Source organism: Schistocerca nitens, chromosome 3, assembly GCF_023898315.1.
Source record: "Schistocerca nitens isolate TAMUIC-IGC-003100 chromosome 3, iqSchNite1.1, whole genome shotgun sequence".
NCBI lineage: Eukaryota > Metazoa > Arthropoda > Insecta > Orthoptera > Acrididae > Schistocerca > Schistocerca nitens.
This window is the reverse complement of record NC_064616.1, coordinates 709,055,136-709,081,365: the sequence shown is the minus strand read 5'-3', so window position 1 is coordinate 709,081,365 and position 26,230 is coordinate 709,055,136. Positions and strand designations below refer to the sequence as shown.

Genomic DNA, 26,230 nt, shown 5'->3' with positions numbered 1-26,230 from the left:
AGTGGGGGGAGGCCTAATGTGCATCTTTGAATACATTTTTGTGTGCGTCTTCTCATAGGTGCATTTGGTCCTGACTTCATTTTTATGGATGACAATGCGCGACTGCATCAAACTGCACAGATCGAGCATCTCTTGGAACTAAAGGATATTTGGTGAATGGGCTGGTCTGCTCATTGCAACCCAATTTAAATCCTATGGAGCACATGTAGGATGCACTGAGGAGATGTATTGCAGCATGTCCACAAGTACCAACAGCCATACAGCAACAGTCAATCGCACTGGTGGAGGAATGAAATGTGCTACCACAAGAACTTCTCACCACACTTGTAGTCAGCATGGGAGCACACTGCAGAGCATACACTGCCATCCATGGTGACCACACACCCTATTAAGAAACATATAATGTTGACTATAATGCCAAGGAGACCATAATGAATTGTGGTGACTTCAGTTTAACTATTGTCTTTGAATAGAAGCATCTTTTCTGTTCACGTCATTGAATATTTCTTTCTGTTACCTTCTGTACAATACTGATAGAAGTTCTGTGTATTTATGACTCAGTTTCATTGAGTTGTGTTACTTGGCAGTGACATGTCAGGTGAAACTTATTTTCATTATCAAGTTTTGCACCTTAGTATACTTCAACTCAATTTAAATTACAAAATTATTCACATTCCAAGGGTCAGAATTTTGCATGACTATATCTAAAGGAAATCTTTCTAAAACATAGTTATGAGAACTTGTAAGAAACAAAGCTAGAATTGTCAGTTTCAGCAATCTGATCACTTACAGTCAACTAACAGCTAATTTTAGAGAATATGGCTACTTCAATACTTTGTCTAATGATTTATTAATCAATTACCTGCACGATCCTTGTAATAATTTTACTTTGTGAACAATAACTATTTTTATACATTTTAATGTACCTGTTGTAAATCATGGAGGTCAATTGCTGCAGGTCGTGGACGATGATGTCGTATGAGTTCTTCACGAGTAACAGTCTGGCTAGGTGACATTACTCCACTACTGTTTGTGCCACTACTGTCTACATGTACTGCTGTAGGTACCTAAATATTAAAGTTTAATTCAGTAACTGTAAGTGTATAAGGTTACATAGATAATGAGGATTACAGCAAGTATATTATGCAGGGAAGAAAAAGTTCTAAAACATGCAATGTAAGTGATGTTTTCCACCTTGTGTTTTCTGAACAAATGATCCAGACAAAAAAACATGGTAACATCAAGCACAAACATAAAAGGCATACGGAATTAAGATGGCTGGAGGTGAAAGGTGGTGGCAGCACGAGAGGGTAAGATGAGAATGGGGGGGGGCTAAGATTTAAGAAATGAGGAAATGGCAGAGGGAGAGAGTGAGGGAAGAGGATTTCCATAAGGCACGGTAAGAGCTGGTGTAGAGGATCAACAGAGGAGGTCTGAGTGATTGTGTTAAGAAGGGGGTCCCACGAGAGCGGTTGGGGGTTAAACGAATAGGGGCTTAAGGGATAAGACAGTTAAAGGAGTCAGGAGGGGTGAAGATATAAGAGGGGAATCTGAGATGGGAGGGGGGGGCAGAGGGGGGGAAGGAGGGTCACAGGGGTTAATGGGGTAGTGGTGAGGGGTGGGGGAGGGGGAGGAAAAAGTAGTTGGAAGGGTGGGCAGTGAACTGACATAAATTGAAGATGGAAGAGAGGAGGGAGGGCGCAGGATGGAGAATAAATTTTAGTAGTTTCCCTTAAGCAAGATATGAAAAAGGGCATAAGCACTCTGGATATAACAATAATCATTGTTATATGAGGAAAAATATGACTTTTGAACTATATCCTTACATGTGCCCCATATGAAGTTGTCGCTTCAGTGTGCAACACTGACAATGGATGTAATACAGCTGGTTGTTCTTGTTCACTTGCAGGAAGACTAACATCACTTGAGGCGACGCCTCGTGCTTGAGAAGCTGCTCCAGTAGTGAACCCAATTTGAGGAGAAAGTGGACCCTGTGCAGAAATGTGAGCTATGTACAAAAATTCTATTCTTTCACTAAACATGCATGCAAGCGCGCGCACACACAAACACACACACACACACACACACACACACACACACACACACACACCATGCTCATTATGCACTGCTATTTCAGTATTTTCTATAGCTAGTAGCAGAAATCGAGACGCACAGGGCCTGAAAATGCTACGTAATATAAGAGAAAACGACATAAATAATAATTAACCATACATGAAATTAGGTATGTGTAGAAACAACACATTATACTTCCACAACCATGCCAACCTCCTGCAGGGTGCCAGAGCAAACTAACAGATAAGCAAGGTCACAACATAAGAAAAGAACATTCTATGTTAGTACATTCACAGGAAAATTAGATGATAAAAGGTGGAAGGAAACATACAATTACAACCCCCCTAAAAGACCACACTCAAGCACACAAAACAACAGCACATAGCTCTATAGTAATTCAAGATTGATTACAAAATATGTGCTGCATGTGGAACTATTCTGACTGACTACATTCTGACACGAAATATATTATTTCCTGAAAATCATGAACTTTGGAAGCAATGTTTTTACATATTACCTTCATGCAAAACTGTAGTGTGTGCATCTGATCACATGATAATACTGAATCAGAGCTAATATATTCCTAGTGACTAAACATTATTGGATGGAGACACTCCAGTTGCACAATGCCGTCATCAGAAATAGTAACAATTTATGATAAATATGGCAAGCTGTAACACTAATAACTAACTATGCAGGCTGTTACAAACTATTACAGGCTATTTATTGCTGTTGAAACCAGTATCCTGTGAAGCCTCCAAGAGATACAAGAAGATTGTACGAGTTTCTGGACCACACACTCTTAAGATGCACAGAACAAAAGTCAATATTAACCCAAAAAGAAACAAACTCATCACACAGTAAGTCAAAAATACAGTTATGAGAAATTATACCCAATTAAGAAACAAGATCAGCATCTACGAAAGTAAAGGTTATTCAGGTGTAAATGAAAGGAGCAATAAATTAACAATTCAAACAGCAAAATATGTTTGAGACACAAAGAAAGCACAAAAAAAGAAAATGTCAAAAGGAATGAGGCAGCTATTAAAAAGAAAGTGAACATTCCTTGCAAACAGCCCCAGGAACATGATATAACAATCTGAATTTTACATAACTATTTGGAAATGCATTTGAGGGGTTGCAACGAAACAGAATCCAAATTTGGTAAGAGAAACAATCATGAAGAATAAAGTATGACAAAAACAAAGCAACAACATACTGTGTGGAGACAATACTTCATAGTTCTATGGCAGATGTCACCGTTGCTACCCCAACAGAGAGAAGATAGAACAGGCATTCCAAAATGTCTTTAAATGTCCATACAGTTCAAAAGAATAAGTAAAAAAGTAATTAATAATAAAAATAATGACATTCTAGAAGTAATGTCGCATATGTGCATTATACTGTTCAAGTTAATGAAGAAAGGGAAGTAGCCACAATATGCTGTTTTAATATATATTTTTAAAGCCAAAGGGAAAATTATATAAAAGAAACTTGCAGAATTGTTTACAGTTCTTTTTCCTTCTTTTTTTGCAAAAAGTCAATTCAAGAAATATTACAGACTAATTGGCCCTTCTAGCTGTAACATACGAGATTTTTAGAGTATTACTAACTGCAATATATTTTAATAAGGAGAAGGAATAAGATAGCTTTAGAGATCAATGGTTTTCAAATCCTTAACAAAATTATAGACCTGATCTACGGAACAGACCAACGAGTAGGACTTACCACTTTTTGTCTAGGATTCCTATTTCTGAGAAAGCTCTTGATTCATTTTCAATATAATATGTACACACAGCCTTTGAGGGACAAGGTGTCAATTCTTCATACATCTGTATACCGAAGAATATATACACATCAATGCTGCTTCATTGGGATAGGGAGAAACGCAGGGTCAGGCAAGGAAATTTTTTATAACTAAAACTATTATCAGCAATGTTATAGGATACATGGCCTCAAACTGGGGAGAAGAGCAAGAAAGAATATTTCTTGTGGAACATATCTGAACCACCTCCATTTTGCTGATGACACTGTATTGTTTATCTCCAGTGCAGATAAACTTCAACTATTAATGGAACAAATTAATAGAGCAAGTTTGACATCAGAACTGAAAATGAATTATCCTGAGACTAGAATAATTTATAACCAATGTACTGGAAAGAAAACAGTAAATATCAACAATGAAGTCATAAAACAAGTTAATGGGTTCTTGTATTGGAGGTAATCACATGATCAACTAAGTGAGATTTTCAAAACTATGCTCTCTATATTACTTATAAGGAAAGCTTATAAATCCATGTGTGTTATTGGATTTGACTTGTGGCAGTGAGGCAGCCTTTAAATGCAAAAACCATTCAAAGCCTGAGGACGTTCAGTAAGCAATGTAGATGCATACTGGGAATTACCAGGGACAAAAAAAAAGAAACCACTATTTTGTGGTAAAATAACTCCTTTTTTGTTTACTGAAAAATTAAAAGTGTTACTGTCTTACTAACAAAGCAACGAACAGCTGGAAGATGCTAAACTTGTCCGATTGCTCCTCTGGAAAATCAGACTAGTAGTGTTTACAAAGCTTATACCCCCTTTTTTATATATATGTCTCTAACAAGTACCTATCTTCAGGCCTTCAGTCATACATTCTGAGTAGCCTGGAATGTACTACTTCTTTCTATGGAGTTTAAGCATTAATTAATACCACATTCACACAAAGGTAATCACACATAACCACAAACCAACAATAAAAGGAACTGTGATGTGAGAGACTAACTCAGAATATTTTCTTACTATATATCTTTACAGTGCTGACATCTTCACCATGGCATGAATGCCAAGACACAACACACTGATGCTAGCAGTTATAGGATAGGAGAAGTTCTAGTGCAAATCTAGAAAGTCACTCAAAGAGTGATTGCCTATATATCCAGGGAATTAAAAAAATCCAAGAAGAATTACTGTATGATAGAGGAAATGTGTCCTGCTGGGCAGTTAGTATGTTCCTAGCCTATTTGTATGGTAGAACATCTCTGTTGTGATTGACAATCATTTTTTAGCCTGTCTGAGAAGCTTGAAAGATCCATCAGGATGATTGGCAACATGGACACTGAAGCTTCAGAACCACACTGTCACAGAAGTATATGAAAATTGGCACAAATGTGAATGTTGATTGTCTTTTATGGAATAAATTGGAAGAGCATTATGGTGGTGACAATATATTACTCATCTCTGCACTAATAGAAATTTTAGCTGAAAAAAGACAACATCCAACATTATTGGAGATCATAGAGGCCTTAGAGAAGGAAGAAGGTTTAAAGAGAGAGAGAAAAAAAAGGGTCCAACCAACAACTCCAGCTTATTTATAGCCAACCATACTGATTTACATTAGTTCTTGATGATGACCTAAGTATCCGATTTCAGATTGTGTGTGACAAAATGAACATTGGGATCAGAAATAAAAGGATCCTGCAGATTAGCAGGGGTGTTTCTCAACCTGATAAAATGTACATTTTATAAAACAGCAGAATGTCATGTTGGTCACAAATCTTAAAGAACAAAATCAATATACAAGCAATAAATTAAACTGCATGAATAAAGTTAGTAGAAGAATGTAACACACACACCAGATGGCTAAATATCACGTTCTATGTCACTGACCTGTAGAGAAGCAATTTTGCACATGGTGCACATTTCTATTGTATACTGACACCTAGCGTAATATGTTGATCCTGCACCACTGTTATATAGGGGTAACCTGTCATAATATCATGGGTAGATTTAATAAATGTGCACATTAAGGAAATATAGTGGCACATAAAATGCTTCACTAAAAATGTATAATCAGATATATTAATTCTATGTATTACTAATAACACAAACAAATTATTAAATTCACAAACCAAACTTCCCACATGAGCAAAATCAGTTTTTTGTGCAATTAGAAGCATGCTGCAATTAAAATGTCTATATATTTAATAAAATACCATACTGGAATACCAGCTGAGTAACAGTGTTGTCTTGAAGTAATGTTTTGCCAAGTTTCGTACTTCTTACATTCCAGGAAATTCTGAAGATGAGCTCATTTGAAGATTCCAAGTAGAAAACAAGTGAAACAGTTCCATGATTACACCATTACTTAGCTTATAAACCTGAGAATACATAAGTGAAATTCACTGAGAAATACTGCATTCAGATATGCTAATATACTTGTTATCAAACCAAAGAGGCACTGCATTTATCCTACAACACTATATAACTGATCATATATAGTTCATGGGCACTGGCACTTTGAGGACACTGAATACTCAATTGCCATGTCAGCACGTATGGGCCATGTTCTGATGAACGTATATTTTATCATTTGTGACAAAACACTGAATATGCATTTTACGAGTTCTGAGGTACTGGTAACTTAATATTCTACAAAGCCTTAACTATCAACAATGGGATTTTAAGGAACCGTTTGGCACGCCATTAGTTGTCATCATACTTCCCTCCCATTTTGAGGTACTGTACATTGTTTATATTGGTACTAGAAATACTGGATTTTCACAAACATACAGGTAAACCAGACATACTGAATGCAAAGTCAAATTCCAATTTTTATTGCTTCAAAAACACCTTTTGCAGAGTTAAAAACCAAGAGGGGGATGCAAACCAATGATAATAATTGTGGGATTCTCCTGACCTCACCTGCTTCTCACATGTGAGTAGCCTTTTGAACATACCTCAAAGACCATCCCCTTCTTTTGGAGGCTACTTTGGTAAAGATCCCATCAAATTCTATCCTGTAAAGCAATGAAAGGGGTTTGTATCCTTCATAGTTCAGTACACAATAATGACGCGTTGGAATTTTGTGCATGTAGTCCAGTCAATACAGGAAAATTAGGGGAAAAAATTATACAACCACAAATTTTTGTACAGCAGTACGGGAGGTGTAATAACTGACATAGTAAAAACCCTTACCAGTGGAGTGCTAGTGCACAGTGGAGTGCTAGTGCAGGGGTGAAGGGGCTTTTAGAGGTCACTTTTTTATGGTTTTCTTGAATATCTTTACTACACTTCCAACAGACATAGGGAAGAAATGCCAATGTGCCCTCCCTGCAGCAGTCCCCATGTTGCTAACTGGCAAGACTGCCCAGTTTTCTCAAGCTGTAGCCTGACCAACGGCAGGATGGTGGCCCCTGCAGCAAAGACGCAACAGTGAACAAGGTGACGCTGACTGGCAAATCTGAAGCCAGGGTAGCAGAATGAGGAAATGATAGCAGCCCCACAGCATGTGAATGGATGGAATGTCCCACCAATTGTGGCGCTGACCGGCTGTAGGCGAGAAATGCTGGCTAAACCTAAGACGACCGAGGACTTGCACACCACATTGCAACAAGTATTTGAAGAGAGAAATGCGGCCTTCAAGGCCGTTGTAGTGGCAGAAAGGGCTGTCCTCAAGGATGCCGTAGCTGCAGAGATGGAGAAGACATGTCGCCAGGTCCAGAAACTGCTTGTGGCACTTGCGCGTGACCTCTATGCTGCAACAGAAGATCAGCCTGCCCTCACCACTGCCCCACCCTCAGAGTGGAAGGTGGGAAGAGGTCCCACTGAGTGGCCGACCGCAGCACTGGGAACCCCCAGAGATGTGAGAATCCACTGGGATGGTCACAGAGAAGAAGACACCTGTTACTGCTGCTACTCCAACAGAGAAGACAGTAACACTGCCGACCATAAACACTGATACATGCGTGGGCAGTGGCCTGCACCAGACCCCTACCCTGCAACTAACGGTGCATGGCACTGTTATATCTATTTGGGCTGACCTCTTTACAACAAACAGATGGCTACGACACTGATATCGAACTTGCACGCTCTGTCGCAGACAGCAGGCAAGACTGCTACTGCCCTTACTTCCTGATGAGACTGTCGTGGAGACTTTTTTTTCCAATGGCACTTACAATGGCAATTTTTTCCCTCGTCCCTTAACTCACTAGTTCTTCGTGTAATTCTGTCCACCACTAACTCCCGAAGGGCCATATTAGTGGTTAATCAACCCAGACATACAAACATCATCGCTGTCCTACATACTACGATCTCCTCAATTTGGATAACTAACCCTTGGAGAGTTGACAGAAGAACTTTTTGTGATGATTACCATGCTAGTGTGGGCACAGTAGGGTTCCACTCTTTAAAAGAGTGAGCAGGTTATTTCCCGTTCTCTCTACCCCACTACATTGCAAAAAGCAACTAAATGGTATTCGACAAAGATATACCAAATCTTACGCAGCTTGCTTACGAATCATTGGCGATGCAATATACAGACATGGCAAGGTGACCTATTTTCCACAATATCTGCTAACACTATATACAATTCACACACATATTAATAATTATACTACACAAGAAACACATATGGACAGATTCTATGTAAATCTCTTCGGACTTTTCTACACTGCTGCAGAGGAAATTGTTCTTTAGTTATCCTGAAACACAGTTGTAGCATTCTTCTGGTAAAGCCAACTTCTCACATCACAAGGCCTGCTCACTTTTCAGTTTACATACGGACTGTATCTGCCCAGCATTTCCTGCCCATTTTTCTTACATGAGTAGGAAAAATAACTTCACTAACCTTGTGGTTATATAGTGGATTTATTTTCAGTTTTTTGAGTGAGTATTTATCTTCAGTCATTAAGTGAGCTATTATGTAAAAATAGCTTCACAGGTGGAGCTGCCAACTGACTTCCACAGTGAAGAACCTGTTCCAAGTCTAGCATGCTGGTAAAATGTATTCACATTTGGTGATTTAATTGACTCCGCTATCAATAGTTTGAATAATTTTCGGAGCACGAGCAATATGCTGTCAACAACAGATGGGAGCAAGAGGCCACATTTCCCAACCCAATCCCTTTCCCTCCAATGCTACATACATCACTTATAACAACATGCTTACAAATTAAGCACTCCTCAGTCTCAGTTTATAAGAATATATTTTACATAAAAGTGCACTTAACCACTGGAAGTAAGTACTCATTTCATACACTGCAAATAACTTCACTATACGAACACGAGCTCAGCAAAGTTATTTTGTCTGCTCAAATAAAAGGCTGGACAGAAAATGCTGGGGAGGTATAGCTTGTCTGTAAACTGAAAAGTGAAGAGTTCTCATGGTGGGGAAGTTGCCTTTCCTGGAAGAACACCACAGCCACTGTACGGGATGACTAAGAATCAATTTCCCATTTAACAATGTAGAACAGTGTGCACAAATTTGCTCACAATCTGTCCATATCCTTTTCTTGCATTAGTATAACAACTCCATTTAGCAACTTGTATCTACACTTAATGCAGTGTCAATGCAGTTTGTGAAAAATGACAAACTCAAAAAGTTTTGTTGAATCAAATTAAACTTAGTTCAAAGAGTAGAAGATCTGGTATTCCCTGAATAAATCTTGAAAATCACTTTTCAAACCAGATGACTACGTTCGAGCTAAGGGCAGGTTATAAGTGTACATAACAGATATGTCGATAAACTAGCATAACGTCAACAGGGAATGATTTCAATGAACATTAATATAACAAATAAAATGATGTTTGACGCTGTTGATGACTGTGCGAACAAGATTCTTCAGAGGCAAACGCCATACATCTACAGTGCTTCTAAGAACTCGGCAATCATGAGCAACCCAATTATAGTTTTATTTACTGACAGTGGTTGTAAAACTAACACTTTCATTTCAATTATAAGTTTAGGCTGTTTATAGCAACTTCATTATATTCCACAATAGCAAATCAGAAGCTCACTGACTAGCCACCGCATGAAATGTGGAAGTTTTAATCATTGACTCCAAATAAAATTTTAATTATATGAATATCATTCTACTAGCAAAGCTGCTTTTAACTAGACGTGTGTTTGGAGGAGGACGAGTAATGTGAGCAGCAACATGCCTACAGAGGGCATTCCAAAGATGATATGTAGGATTCAAGTGAGCACCCACAAATTACTTCTTGCAATATATATCTGCAACTACATCTCTACTCCACAAATCACCTTAAGGTGTGTGGCAGAGGGTACTTTGTGTACCACTGTCACTTCCCCATTTCCTGTGCAAATCATGGATGGTCCACGCACAGGATGATTGTTGGTAGGGCTCCATATGGGGCTGAATATTTCTAATTTGTTGGATGAGTACTTCTGTGACAGTCCCACATTCACTACATGAACCTGTGATGAAATACACAGCTCTTCTTTAGATCTTCTCTATATCCTTTATCAATCCTATCTGGTACGGATCTTAGACTGATGAGCAATACTCAAGTGTTGGTGTAACGAGGGTTTTGTAAATCACCTCCTCCATGCGTGGACTACTACACTTCCTGAAGATTCTTTGACATTGTCAGTCTGATATTTGCCTCACCTGTGATTAGTTTTATGTGGTTACTTCACTTTATATTGCTTTGTATGCATACTCCAAGAAATATTGTGACAGTACAATCAGAAAAATTCATGTTTATACATGACTGTACTGGCTGTTGCTCTTCCCGCACACTGGAACAGGGCACGGGAGTACGATAATGTTGAACACACACAAATAATTTAGCTTGTGAAGAAGAAGTAGAAGAAGTAGAAGAAGAAGAAGAAAAAGAAGAAGAAGACAATAGCATATGCAGTGTTAGAAGGTCTACTAACCACTTAATTTGGTGAACTGTCTGCTATTCACAATATTAATTTGCAATGCAAATTCTGTGTAGCTGGTCTGTTTTGTTGAATGATGAAATCACTACATACTGCAATGGCGTATTGTCACTGATAAGTAGCAAGAGTTCTTTATCTGCAAACCTCCACGCTCACAGTTTTACATGGAATGAAATGGTGTGTTTGTGCATCCACATAAAGATACACCATGGCAGATACCAATTGCCCTGTAGAAAGGCATACCATAATTGGATATTTAATGGATAGCAAATTCTAGCTTCCTACCACATTAAAATATGTATCCTGCTACTTTACGAGCAACAAAAACTCATCCTTAGGGATAATGGCCTTCAACTATCTTTCAATCCAGTCACATTTACACATACTCACAACAGGCAATGTGTGACCAGCAACAAATATGGCTGCAGTAAGAGTAAACCATAGTCGAAACAAGCACAGATTTATTATTTTGGTAGAACATGGCAAATATCGGTCAGTAACACACTGGTAGGTCTTGGCTGAAACTAGTGGACACTGCACCTGTGACCAGAAATTGCTATATTCTTTGAACAGCAAAAGAATAAACAATTCATCACCTAGTCACCTCTGCCTGCCTTTGACCTGCCAATGACACTATCACAGAATGTTTGAAACATTGTACTTCAATGCTATTCAGGTAAGTTGACTAAGCTGTTTCCTCTTATTCTTATAGAAGCAACTGTCATTCTGTTTTATAAATATATATTTATTTGCTACATCCAAACCACATAATGGGATTGCAATGTTGATGGTTTGCATATGCTAATTTTATGCAGCCACACTGTGGTAACAATACAGTCATCTGTTGCGTCAATTGATTTAGGTCTCCAGTTATGGCTGCTTTTGTGATTTTTCTTGTTTTATGTAAACAAATGTAATAACCATTCAACTTGCACTGTGCTGTCAAACATGTTCCAGAAGACCATTCCCATGATTCATGTTAGATATGACCATGGCAATCTTAAATATGGAAGTTCACATTATTGAGCAACACAGCAAAGATTTTTGATATCATTTCACACATAGGGCATACTACCTAAACTTTTTTACACACAGGTGACAATCTGAATAGTAACCATTTTGTCAGGACTGTTTTAGAGCCCACAATACTGTTCATTCTTCAGGGAACTCTTTAGGCTTTATTTCAGCGTGGTAAGAAACATAATTGGAATCACTGCTATGCTGACCTGCGCTCTCATATGACATGTTTACCCCACACATCTTAGGCATGGTTTGTGGGCAATTTTCTTATCGAGAACCACCAGCAACTACTTTTATTGCTAGTTAAATGTAATCATTATATCTGATATACGTCTGTTTCAATTTCACGTTCATTATCAAGCATTTGCATGTAAATGGCTGCAAATCTAATGCTTGCAGACCACACGTAACATAAAAACAAATTATTAAAAAGAATCAGGAAGCATTCTCCAGCCAGCTTTGTCGAACCATGGCATACTGACAGCTATTCTTGATTACTCACTCATCTTATTGTCAATCGCCTAATAATGGCATGCTGGTGAAACTGACAGTAACATGCTGTTATCAGCCCACTAGATGCGAAAATGTTCAAAAATAGTTGTCAAATGCCACGGTTTGACAAAACTAGCTGAAACATGCCTCAGCATTCTTTCAAATATTTTTTTTCCTCTGACTTCAACTGAGGTCTGCACTTACATGCCAATGCTTGATAATGACTATGAGATTGAAATTGCCAATAGCAAATAAATGTATTACATAAAGTTACAGCTTCAGTGGAAACATGTCTTCATTTAACCAGTATCTGATGGCTGTGGAACCAGTTTGGAAGAAAACTGGTTGTTACTATTGTTGCCTTATGGGTTTTCACGTAGTTGAAGTAGGAAGGTGCTCCAGGAAAATTCAGAGGCCTTCTTTGATTCCATGGTACAAAATTTGAAAGTTCTGATAGCAGTACACTGGGACTGAAACCATAAAGCAAGAATCATTCTACTTCTGCCATCAGATTCTTTTGTCATTTACCTAATGTGAGCTGTAAAGTTTATAACAGTCAAATCCGTTCTTATTGGTTTTGTATCTTTCACAAATGATAGTGCATTTTCTATGTTTAAGTAGTGACTGGGCAGTTCTTCAGAAAATTAATGTATTGTTCAGATTGACATGTGCTAGGTTTCTAAATTTCAGAATTATCCTCCTCCTCGCCATTGTCATAATCCATCATCATAATTACCACAATACTTGTAGCATAACAATTTAGCAAAAACTGGGAACAGTCATACCTAACTAGCAACAACATGCCCACGATAACAGATCTCAAAAGCATTTACCTACCATAAATACAGTAAAACTCCTTCTTACACTTTTCAGCAGACTGACTCAAAAAAATGCAAGGAAGTGTAAAATGCAGGAAAGCAAAGGAAACACAAGTCAGAATGAATAACTTACTCTTACTGTAATTCCCTTTATATTGTTCAAAATATGAAATTAAAAGAATTAAAATTTTGCCTCTTTAAACATCCAAAATACTTATTCAGTCTTGTTTCCTTCTAACAGCAATTACAAACCACATTAAGAAGATATTCATATTCTGATGTGAGAAATATTTTTGATAATCAGTATAAAATTATGGTAAATAAAACTTTTAAACACAATATTGGTTAAAACACTAAATTTGGTAGTCTTCATGAACACAGAACAGTAAGTACGAAATCTACAGTTTGGCTGCCAATAAGACAGTCACTCAGTTCGGGGACGTGCTTGGTGAGAAAGAGGGTGGAAATTGTCCACGGAGCACCTTGCGGCACAATGTTTATGTCTAACATCAGATTGTACCAACCCAAAACAAGGCGCATAGTACGGATTAGCGTATTTCTTGCACAAGTAACAATAATTCATGAAAGCCCATTATAGAGACTGACTTCTTCAAAAGCAGTGTATAAATGACTGTGAAATTAAATCTAAGTAGTTGTGATACAACACAATGAGCAGAGCGAAGGATGCCATTAGAGTCACTATCGTCAGATTGTGATTATCACTAAGGCAGTGACTCAGTATACTTTCCCACCCTTCTAAACACTGCAGACCTATAACACAGGAGGCCATGACCCAACACACCGACAAAGAAAATCTTACTTGCCACGATAACAATGTGTTACATGATCAATAACTTTCCCTGTAGTCTGCATTTTCTGCTTTGTTTCAAGGCTGACTTTGAGCAGGAATAGCACTTTTTGGAGAAATCTGTATGAAAATCAATGGTTATGACGATGTCAAAGAAAACTTAAAATGTGGGAAATGTAACATGGAATCAGTAGTGATGGGAAAGCATTGCATTGAGTAATATGACTTCTGATTTATACAATTAGGATGAACTATGTATGAAGCCCAGTCTGCTACACTTTTTTAAGAATCGGTTCAACTTACTGAGGAGGATTCACCTTGTGTCTGGTAATATAAAACCATGTAAATAGACTGGGATTAACAAGAACTACATACACACTCTGCAGCTCATGATATGGTGCACAGCAGAGGTCACCTTGCACTATTTCTTCTCATTTTCTTCCCTGTTACACAAACTAATAGATAGATAGATAGAGAGAGAGAGAGAGAGAGAGAGAGAGAGAGAGAGAAACAACAGTCTATATGGATCGATGTGAGCTCTGGTTTTTATTATCTAGTCTAGTCTTTGCATTCCTTATGTGAGATGTATGTTGGTGGCACTAGACTGGTTCTGCAGTCAGTCACCAGTGCTAGTGCTGCAAACAGTGTTTCACAGAAACCTCATCTTCCATCCAGGAATACCAATTTCCGTTCATACAGAATTTCTGTAATACTTGAGTATTGATCGAACCTATGGGGAAACAAATCTAGCAGCAAGCATATGAATTTCTTCTATATCTACCTAGAACCCAATCTGGTGGGGATCACACACACACTCCAGCAGTACTAAAAAACAGGTCACATAAATGTTATGTATATTGGCTCCTTTATGGATGAGCTACATTTTCCAACAATTCTCACAATAAACCGAAGTCAACCATTTGCCTTCCCTACAACAGACCTTATGTGCTCATTCCATTTCACAATGCTTTGCAACATTACATCAGCTGTGTAAAGCAGCACTCCAATAATATGATATTTGAATGTACATACAGAACAAGAGTAGTCCAGTCCTATCACACTTCCTTGGGGGAACCCTTGACAATACCTTTGTCTCCAATGAATGTTGCAGAGTAAGTGGCAAAGTACTCGGTTCCATTACTTAAAAAGTCTTCAAGCCATTCACATATCTGAGAACTACTGTATGCTCAGACCTTTGTTAACAGTCTGCAGTGGGGCACTGTGTGAAACAATTCCAAGAAATCTACAAATATTGAATCTGCCTGTGGCACTACATCCATGGTTAGCAGCATATAGTACAAGAATAGGGCAAGGTGAATTCTGCACAAGCAATGCTTTCTAAATATACATGGACTTGTTGATAGAATCTCTCTCTCTCTCAAGGAAATTTATTATATTTGAACTTAAGAATATGCTCATGAATTTTGCACGACAGACAGACATTAAGGATACTGGTCAATGTCGAAGAGTACACACTGTAAAACCGAACTGGGATTTCATCTGGACCCAACAATTTGAAATCTGTGTGATGGTTGAATAATTATATGTCCATACAATCCTAATGTGTGAATGATATTTTGAACGGAAATGTAAAACTTCAACTTTCCTATTTCTGTCTTCTATGACACACCTGGATGGTTTATGTGTGACTGAACAGAAGCCATAGACCTGCTTAGTGATTTTATGTAGGACCAGAATTTTGTAGAATTCTTGGCATGATCTTTCACTAACATATGACAACGAAAGTAGACATATGCTTTGCAAACTGATCTTTTACAGATGCATGAATTTCTACTAACTTTTGCCAGCTGACATTCTATGTTCTTATTCAAATTAAATATTTGGAGTAAAAAAGGAGCAAGATTAATTTCACAATATGTAAAACAGCAGTCATCAAAAAGATTCTAAATTTACATCTGTTAGAAATGTTTTAACACTACTATGGAAAACAATGCTTGTCAATTACAGACATGTCAGACCTACACCTGCCAACTTCAAATATGGCCCAATTTTAGTTCAATATGGTTTAATAGTCATTGGGGTGGGGTAATGATTTCCACAAAAGACTCTCTTCCAGAAAATTATGGCACAGAACCAGAAGGTCTCAAGAGAGGATTGCAAGGTAATAAACTGAAAGGTTGCACCAAATGGCCAACCCCCAGTATGCGAAAAATTCCTGATGGCAGTGTGAGAACAGGACCTGAAATTGTACTTGGGTTTCTTGCAGGTTGCCATCAGGACAGTATGCGAAAAATTCCTGATGGCAGTGTGAGAACAGGACCTGAAATTGTACTTGGGTTTCTTGCAGGTTGCCATCAGGATAATCGAAGACATCGGAAGACACCATAGTCGCAAGTTGGATGCTGCAAGTGTTGCAAATAAACCTGCAAGAAGGTAAAGGAGCAACTGCTCTCAGTCGTGTACTGGGAAGACAGGAGGTGGACATGGCCCTGATCCAGACACCCTATCTACATAACGGGGGCATTTCAGACCTCGGAGGAATGGAGGTAAGCTGATTTATGCTAGAAATCTAAATAACTCCCGAACATGCATTTATCTTAAGAATGGAATTTCATTCATGTCGATCACAGACTTATGTTCCAGGGACTTAGTGGCCATCAGGATGAAACAACGTGAGGCAGGAAGCATGAGGGAAATTGTATTGGCCTCAGCTCACCTTGCTAATGAGGTCAATACTGCACTCTCAAGTTCCTCATTGATGAAACTCTACCAGGGTTACGAAGTATATAAGGGTAACCTCGGTTGCGAATCTATCATGGACCTATCATATAAAGGATATACATTGCCGGAAAAAAAATTAGTAAACCTTTTTAGAGGTTTCCAATCCATTCAAGATTTATTGTTTCAGCAATGTATATGGAACACATGAAATGATTACATTTACAGATAAATAGCCCACACAGTTCTGAGACACCAGGTGTTGACTCATGCTGAAACTCCCATATTAGCATGTGGTGTAGCCTCCACGGGTGGCAAAACAGGTGCTGACTCCGGCAAACAGTCGACTGAACATATGGCAAATACTGTCCTGGAATGTTATGCCATGCCTGCTTGAACTGTTCACATACACTATGTGATCAAAAGTATATGGACACCTGGCTGAAAATGACTTACAAGTTCTTGGCGACCTCCATCAGTAACGCTGGAATTCAATATGGTGTTGGCCCACCCTTAGCCTTGATGGCAGCTTCCACTCTTGCAGGCATATGTTCAATCAGGTGCTGGAATATTTCTTGGGGAATGGCAGCCCATTCTTCCCGGAGTGCTGCACTAAGGACAGGTATCGATGTCCGTCGGTGAGGCCTGGCACAAAATCGGCATTCCAAAGGTGTTCTATAGGACTCAGGTCAGGACTCTGTGCAGGCCAGTTCATTACAGGGATGTTGTTGTTGTGTAACCACTCCCCCACAGGCCGTGCACTATGAACAGCTATCGACCGTGTTGAAAGATGCAATCGCCATCCCCGAATTGCTCTTCAACAGCGGGAAGCAAGTAGGTGCTTAAAACATCAATGTAGGCCTGTGCTGTGATAGTGCCATGCAAAACAACAAGGGGTGCAAGCCCCCTCCATGAAAAACATGAGCACACCATAACACCACCGCCTCCCAATTTTACTGTTGGCACTACACATGCTGGCAGAAGACACTCACTGGGCATTTGCCACACCCACACCCTGCCACCCGATCGTCACATTGTGTACTGTGATTTGTAACGCCACACAACATCTTTCCAATGTTCAATCGTCCAATGTTTACACTCCTTACACCAAGCGAGACATCTTTTGGCATTTACTGGTGTGATGTGTGGCTTATAAGCAGCCGTTCGACCATGAAATCCAAGTTTTCTCACCTCCCGCCTAACTGTCACAGTACTTGCAGTGGATCCTAACATAGTTTGGAATTCCTGTGTGATGGTCTGGATAGATGTCTGCCTATTACACATTACGACTCTCTTCAACTGTCAGCGGTCTCTGCCAGTCAAGAGACGATGTTTGGTCTGTATGTTTTTGTGCTGTACGTGTCCCTTCACGTTTCCACTTTGCTATCACTTTGGAAACAGTGGACCTAACGATGTTTAGGAGTGTGGAAATCTGGCTGTGAGCATTCCCTATTAAAGGGTAGACACAGAGGGCACTATGGTAGCTATGACACTATGATATCTGTTGGCGGACAATGTTAAAACCATTATCAGTACATCTACTATCTTCGAAGTGGCATATGCCGCCGAAATCAATGTCATCTTTCCAGGTGTGCTATTTTTTTTTCCAGCAGTGTATGTCCCAAGGCAAAAAGTGATCTCATGATCACTAGGAAATCATGTAGCAAAAATTGGGGTTGAAACCATACAATTATGTGCTGGATATATACACTACTGTAATAAGACCTACGATAATTTATGAGCCTACAGTATGGTGGAATAAAGTAGGGATTAGTGACTACAAGGTCAGTGTAGTGAGACTGAATACCAGAATACTTCAACCCTAAAAAACTATATGCAAAATATATTTATTTAAAAAGTAGATAATAAATTGCTAGACACCCTCCTAAGAGACAGCCTCCATTCCTTCCCAACTAACTATAAAAGTTTAGACCAAAAGGGGCTTTGATTCGAAGAATGGTATCGAAAGCAGTGGAGGCATTTATTTCAAATAAATTAATAACAGATGGAACTGGCTCCCCATGGTGCACTAAGCAGGTCACGATACTGTTGCAGAAGTAACGAAACAAGCACGTCAAATTTAAAAGGGTGCAAAATCCCCAAGGTGAAGTTTTACAGAGGCTCAAAATTTAGCACAAACTTCAATGTTAGATTCTTTTAATAGTTCCTCCACTGAAACTCTGCCTCAAAATATGGCAAATGTTCCAAAGAGATTATGGGCAAATGTGAAGTATACCAGAGGCAAGAGATAATCAATACCTTCACTGTGTGATACCATAGGTAATTTTATCAATGACAGTCCCACTAAAGTGGAGTTACTTTACACAATTTTCTGAAATTCCCTCGCTAAAGAAGATGAAGTAAGTATTCCAGAATTTAGACCAATAACTGCTGTGGACATGAGTAATGTAGAAATAGTTACCCTCGTTGTACCAAAGCAGCTTAAATCACTTAATAAAGGCAAGCCTCCAGTCCAGATTGCATACGAATTAGATTCCATTCAGAGCATGCTAATATAATAGCTACGTGCTTAACAATAATATACAACCACTCATTTGACGAAAGATCCATACTAAAAGACTGCAAAGTTGCATAGGTCACACCAGTGGTCAAGAAAGGAAATTGGAATAATGCTGAATTACTGAGCCATATCACTAATGTTGATTTGAAGAAGGAAAAATCTGGACATTATGCATTACCCTGCAGGAAATGATTTATTCACAAATAACCAAAACAGATTCAGAAAATATCATTCTTTTGAAACAAAACTAGCTCTTTATTCGCACGAAGTAATGCATGCTAACAACAGGTACCTCAAACTGATTCCACCTTTTTTTCATTTTCAGAAGGCTTTTGACACCAGTCCTGCTAACAAACTACTACTTATCAAATTGCATGCGTATGGAGTGTTGTCTCAGTTTTGTGACTGGATTTGTGATATTCTGTCAGAAAGGTCACATTTCATAGTAATTGATGATGCATAAACGATTTAGGAGATAGTTTGAGCAGCACTCCTACACAGTTTGCAGATGATGCTGTTATTTAGCATCTTGCAAAGTCATTGCAAGATCAAAACCAAACACAAAATGATTTAGACAAGATGTGTGTATGGTGCGAAAAGTGGCAATTAATCCTAAATAATGAAAAGTGTGAAGTCTTCCACATGAGTACTAAAAAATGTGTGTATGGTGCGAAAAGTGGCAATTAATCCTAAATAATGAAAAGTGTGAAGTCATCCACATGAGTACTAAAAATAATCTGTTAAATTTTGGTTACATGACAAATCACACACATCTAATGGCTGTCAATTTTAACTAAGGATCAAGGAATTGCAATTACAAACAACCATAACTGTAACCACCACATAAATAATGTGGGGAAGGTAAACCAAACATTGCATTTTATTGGTGCAATAGTTAGAAGATGCAACAGGTTTACTAAACAAACTGCCTACCCTACGCCTGTCCATCCCCTGATAAGAGTACTGCTGTGCAGTATGGGATCCTTACCAGATTGGACTGACAGAGGACAAAAAAAAAGGTATCTTGGTCATGTGCTAGTCATGGTGGCAATCATTAAAACGAAGAATTTTTCAGTGTGGCAAGATCTTTTCATGAAATTTCAATCTCCAATGTTGCCCTATGTGAAAATATTTTGTGACACCCACTTACATAGGGAGAAATGACCATAACATTATAATAAGATAAATGAGAGTTCACACGCAAAGAGTTAAGAGTTCGTTATTCCTATGTGTGGTGAATATACGAACGGTCAGGGAAATGACAGCTGACCATACAATAACTTGCAGCTACTTTAGCAAACCTTTCTGTGTAACAATTGAAAGAAGGGAACAGCGGAAGAGAGAACCATGACACTGTTCAGGAGACACAGTCTGTTTTACTGGTGGGTTGAATACAGATGAAGGCACTAGGTTCAGAGGATACAGGATACAGTGTACACTACAGAGTGTTTGTGGAGAAGAATTCAAGTACGTGCTACAAGGATGGTAGCATCTAATTTATTCAGACAGCCAAGCACCTATTAAATCTCAATCAGTTCCTGCAACCAGATCAAAGATAGTCACAGAATGCCCTGAAGCCCATGGGAGACTAGGGGAAAGCAACAGGGTAAATGTGCTGAGGATTCCTGATCACTCAGGAATTAGTAGCAATGAACAAGATGATAAAATTGCCCAGGACAGGCACGACGACTCCATTTATCGCACCGGAACCTGTCCTAACAATAACTAAGGCAATAGTAAAATCAGAACTAAATAGCTGGATCAGGAGGCAGCAAACGAAATATTGAACTATCATATGAACATAAAAATATGGCAAGCTAAGTATGCCAAAGCCACATTTCAAGAGAAGGTCTGTAACCCTGAACTTAAACAGGAAACAGATTAAACTCATGGTAAGGCTTAAGACTGGCCATGGGAACTTTAAGAAACACATACACACAATTGGTATACAGGAAGAAGCTGCAAAGTGTAGACTGTGATGATATGGACGAAACCGCACCACATCTCATCTTCCAATGCAAAGCTCTGGAGGGCAAAAGAGACAAAATATTCGACTCATTAAGAGTCTGAAGAAACTATGTCTAATGAGGAACTAGCAACAGGTCTCCTGCTACTTCTGAAGGATACCGGTCAGCTTTACTAGAATCATAGGGAGTGAAACTGCACAATAACCTCAGTTTCATTGTGGGTAACAGTGGACTAAGACCACTGTTGCTTTTGTCTCCCCGTATTGAAGCAAATCAAATCAATACTGGGGGAGGCTTACAACTGGCTCACTGGTGGCAGGTCGATTTCAATCTGCGGACATGACTGTGGCACAGAAGTGATAGTAGTATCAACCTATGAAAAACTTGGATGAGAAGTGACAGATTGTAGAAATGATACAACTGCTACACAGAACTCTTTAAAATTCCAGATGCAACCACTAAAAGAAACAAGAATGATGAAAGAAGAGAAAAGAAGATGTCACAACAAACAGAGGAATATGGATCAAAAAGATGCCAAATCACAGCACACAGAAACCACCACTAGCAGAAAATGGCCGAGTAAGGATCGCAAGTGCTGTAGATGGATAATTAAGATCATTGAAGTGGGTGAAGATTTACTACCGCTGCTATAGAAAAGTGTTTAGAATTGCTGCAGTAAATTATAAACAGTGCCAAAATTCGAGTGTGGCAAAACCTGATGTAACAAGAGTTGTAACAGTTACTGTGTATTCTTGTAGTGTTTCGCTCAGGTATTTGTGGGGATCAGATAGTAAATAGGATAATTTTGTCTCATTTGGGAAGATTAATTAAACAAGCAATTTAAGATTAAGATTTTCAGTAGCATGTAGCAAACTGGAAGAAATCTTGTTTAAAGTGACTACAACCCAAATGGTATGGCGGGAAGAAGTAGGGGAAAGACACGATGGCAGTAAGATCAAACATGTGGAACCATCAAAGACAGGGTTAGGATATATTCCAGAGTTAATAAATAGTCTTAATAAGTCTTATAGAGTAAATAAGGTTGTCAAATAACAAGGATAAGATCCAACTGAAAGAAATTTTCAAAGTGTGGAAAATGGAAATTAATGATAAGCTTGGATAACACCACAAAACGGGAGAGAAGGAAATAGCTTTGGTAGAACAAAAAGTACATACCATGGGCCACATTGTACAGGAACTGAAACCAACATTAGAAAAACACGTGGCACAAGCAGTGGAGAATAGTTTGTGCATGGAAGCAGTCGTGGTCAAGAGGAAAATGACTGTAATTGGTAGAGTTTTAAGTTCCAAAGGAGACAGTGATAGTGGAAGGAGGTGACCAGAAATAGATTTATTGACACGCAAGATAACAAATAGAATTGTGTGTGCTGGGTAGTACAAGGCCTTCCACACAAAAGGCACTGCACGCAAAATAGAAAAGACAACAGTGACAGTTGTAAAAACACGGGTAATACATGCACTGACTGAATGTGAAACCTGTGTCCACTTAACTGGCAAGGATATACAATTGGTGTCATGAGGAAGAAAAATGTTCATGCTTCAAAGGTGCATAGAGAGACTGTTGGACACATGAAACAATGTTTTTGACACTGGTGGACAGAAGTAAAGAATCCATCACACAGCAGAAAGGAATCTCAAATGCAGCATATGATATTTCAGACACAGCACAATGATGGTAGGCAGAGGAGACTGTTGCAATCTGAGTGAAGAAGAAAACAAAGCGGAGAGGCCAACAATGGGCATGAAGCAACCACCCAATGTGAGCACAGGGAAACTCCTGCCAATTTAGAGATACGAAAACTACAGGTCCACAAGCAGCTAGTGTTGTGAAAATGTGAGTTGGAAGAACAGGAAGCTTTAACAGAGGCAGAAAATATGATAGAGGGTAAAAAAAATTACACACCAAGTTTACCAGTTAGTGGCTTAAAAAAAACATAAAAGGTGGCGTGGACAGATGTGAGAAACCTATTAAAAGTCCAGCATTTTTGGACTAGTGCTGTGAGAGAGAAAGTACCACATGGATGAATCGTCACACCATATTTATATGGAGAAATTGTTGTTGACCAGAAATTATGAACTATGAAGAAATGCTACAGAGAAATAAGATGAAATTACATTAAGAAGAATGAAGCATTAAGAAGAAATGAAGTGAATTTATACGATGAAAGAAGATAACACTGGAGAAAAGTATTAGGTTCTTCTCATAGATAGCCAATAGCTGGGTATGCAAATATTGAAGAGGAGGTATTTTTGATGAGCATTGACTGAGGTAATGGAATTCCAATATATAAAGAAGGAAATTACAGAAGACAAAAAAGAAGCAGCAGCTTAACTTTTCCAAGATGAGATTTGTAATAAAGGAAATGATGTATCAAGTTTGGACCACCAGGCTGTTTTGCCAAACAAGCAGGAGTTGCAAAAGAACTACTGTGAAGAAAGTAAAGTGAAACTTTGAGAACTAATCTTTTTTCCATGTAACCTATACCACAAGCAATGAAAGAAGGAGGTGAGAAGTAACTATGATGTGTACTAGCTGCAGTAGTGAAAGAAGACAATATGGAAAACGTGATAAAAGAACAGCTAAGGAGACACTCCTACAGGAAAGTAATAAACAGGACAATAGTGAATGAAGTATTGTGTATTTTTGTGTTACATGAGACTATCAATTATAAACAATATATTAGTAAAAAGATAACATTTATAAGTTTATGTTGAAGGAATTGTTTGTCCATGAACCACATATTATTAACATAATGCATTTCTATATTTGTGTTAAGAACAGTCTGCTATGGATGTATCTTGATACACAGCAATCTCTATGAACTGTCACATCAGAGTGCAGCGATTTGTTGTTAGAATGTGACGGCACAACAATTGCGATACATCACAGATAATGCAGTAGGTGTTTGCAGCTATATTGTAACTGCTAGCCAGAACTGACAGCATGCAATGCATGTTGCTTTTTGTTTCATGTTGTCAGCCGTTGAGAGGACAGACAGAATTCAACAGGGATGCTGCAACTGCGGGCCTGCAGTGCAGTGGACCAGGCTACAGGCCAGTGTCCTAAGGTAACGCAGGACTGAAGGTGGACCATGGAGGAGAAGTTTCAGCAGGAGGCTTGATGTCTTGACAGGTGAGGTCGATGACATCCACCACCGATCAGTAGGGAATGCAGGTGGCAGGCCTGACACAGGTAGCCTGTAATGTAGTTGTAGTACAGGTAATGTATTGGTGCTCCAAAGCAGCATGCACACTTAACAACTGTTAAGTGTTGCATGTCTGCGGCTCCTAAACTACGCAGTATCACCACCTGGTGCACAAATCTTCTACATATAACTAATGCGCTATATAAAAATGAGACAAAGAAAGATGATGCACCACAAAGGAATTATCCAAATGGGACAGAAATTGGTAGATGTGATAAACGTGTACAGACAAACAAATGATTACAATTTCAGAAAAAATTGAGAGAGAGAGAGAGAGAGAGAGAGAGAGAGAGAGAGAGAGAGAGAGAGAGAGAGCTAGCTTTGGAAGTTTCAATAATGCGTTGGTCCACTTCTGGCATTATTGCGAGCAGGTATTGCTGACCAAGGTAGGATAGGGCAAGCATGAAGACAAGCAGCAGAAACTCTCGCCGTGTGTTGTCTAGTATTATCTTGCTGAAATCTAACCCCAGGACGGCTTTCCATGAAGGGCAATAAAATGGGGCATCAATATTGTCACTGAGCTGTAAGAGTGCCAGGGATGACAACCAAAGGCCAGGGATGACAACCAAAGGCATCCTGCCATGAAAAGAAATGACACCTCAGACCATCACTCCTGGTTGTCAGGCTACATGGCAGGTGACAGTCAAGTTGGTACCCCATTACTATCCAAGGCATCCCCAGATAATATCTTCGACCTGGAATCCCATTGACTGGATTAGAATTGTCTTCAGCGACGAGTCTCACTTCAAACTGAGCCCTGTTGACCAGCAAAGGGATGGGTGATTGAATGTGTGTGTACACTTTGGAATATCAATCTGACTCTTTAGTTTCAATTAAAAGGAGGCAATTTTAGTTTCATGTTATTGGAAATTTTCTTGGGGTTTCTTTTAGAACCTATCCTTACATATCTCTACCAGGCTGTAGAAGCACAAATAATGCAATGGTGCCCCATATCATGAAAGAGAGATGATTTTGATGCATGGCAATTTTTGCATGCATGAATAAGTCAGTCTGGCCTGAGCAAGCCCAGATGGCAGTTCGCAGGTGTGAGAAATAGCACATACAAGTGTAATACATGCAGATTAAGATTAAATTCAGACCTGATAAAAGAAAATGTAACATATTACAGTGACCAAATTGAAACTGAGACCAATGGCCAATTCAAGAGAAATTGTGTGAGTGGAACTATGGTGCGAATGTGAGTTAGACTAACTAAAAGCACAATAAATCCAGATTCATTTAAACTCTGTGTAATTTCAAGACACACTTTTTATCACTTTGATCATTTTTTGGGGAATTAGATGGTGGAACAACAGGTTTTCCAATGGGGCATCTATCACTAGGCGCACGGTTAGATACTTAATAGTACGATATGTGTACCTAGTATGTAAGTCTGTCCTCCCAGTTCTGTCATGAACAGTATAGTTCAATGCCACACAATTCCACTAGCAGACAAATTGAAACAAACTGATAATGCTGGGAAAGGCTTACAGGTTCTTCTGAAACAGTTTCACGGCAAATGACAGTAATATGATTCCTCCTTTCAGTCATTTCAAAATGACACATACAGAAATAAATGATAGCAGAAAATAAAATCACCTAAAATTTTTCAAATGTGGACAGATGTCTGGGCTGGATGAGACACCTATGAGATTCCAGAGAGAACTTGCTTCCCTTCTAGGAGCAATTTGTTGTTGGTCTTAGGAGCAACTAAGTGTACTACATGATTGGAAAAAAATATGCAGCTCAATCCAGTTTTCAAAAGTGTTGTCTGGCAGATGAACACAATTACAGACCTGTAACGGCGACAAATAATTATGGAACATGTTCTATGCTCATGCATTATGAAGTTTTTGCAGAACAAAAATCTCTTCTATAAAGAGTGACATGGATTCAGTAAATAAAGATCTTGTGACAACACACTGTTCATCAGTGACAGCCAGATGACACTAGA

The 26,230-nt window shown here is 38.8% G+C and overlaps 1 protein-coding gene across 1 annotated transcript in view; it reads right to left on the bottom strand.

The window, feature by feature from the left end:
- The window catches only part of LOC126248681 (serine/threonine-protein kinase WNK1), a 325,351-nt gene that overhangs the window by 116,940 nt on the left and 182,181 nt on the right, over nucleotides 1–26,230 (bottom strand). Inside the window, exons 18-19 of the mRNA XM_049949948.1 lie at nucleotides 1,827–1,991; nucleotides 927–1,067 (exon numbers count right to left, since the gene is read on the bottom strand). Of these exons, the coding sequence (XP_049805905.1) occupies nucleotides 927–1,067; nucleotides 1,827–1,991 (306 nt within the window). The remainder of the gene's footprint in view (nucleotides 1–926; nucleotides 1,068–1,826; nucleotides 1,992–26,230) is intronic.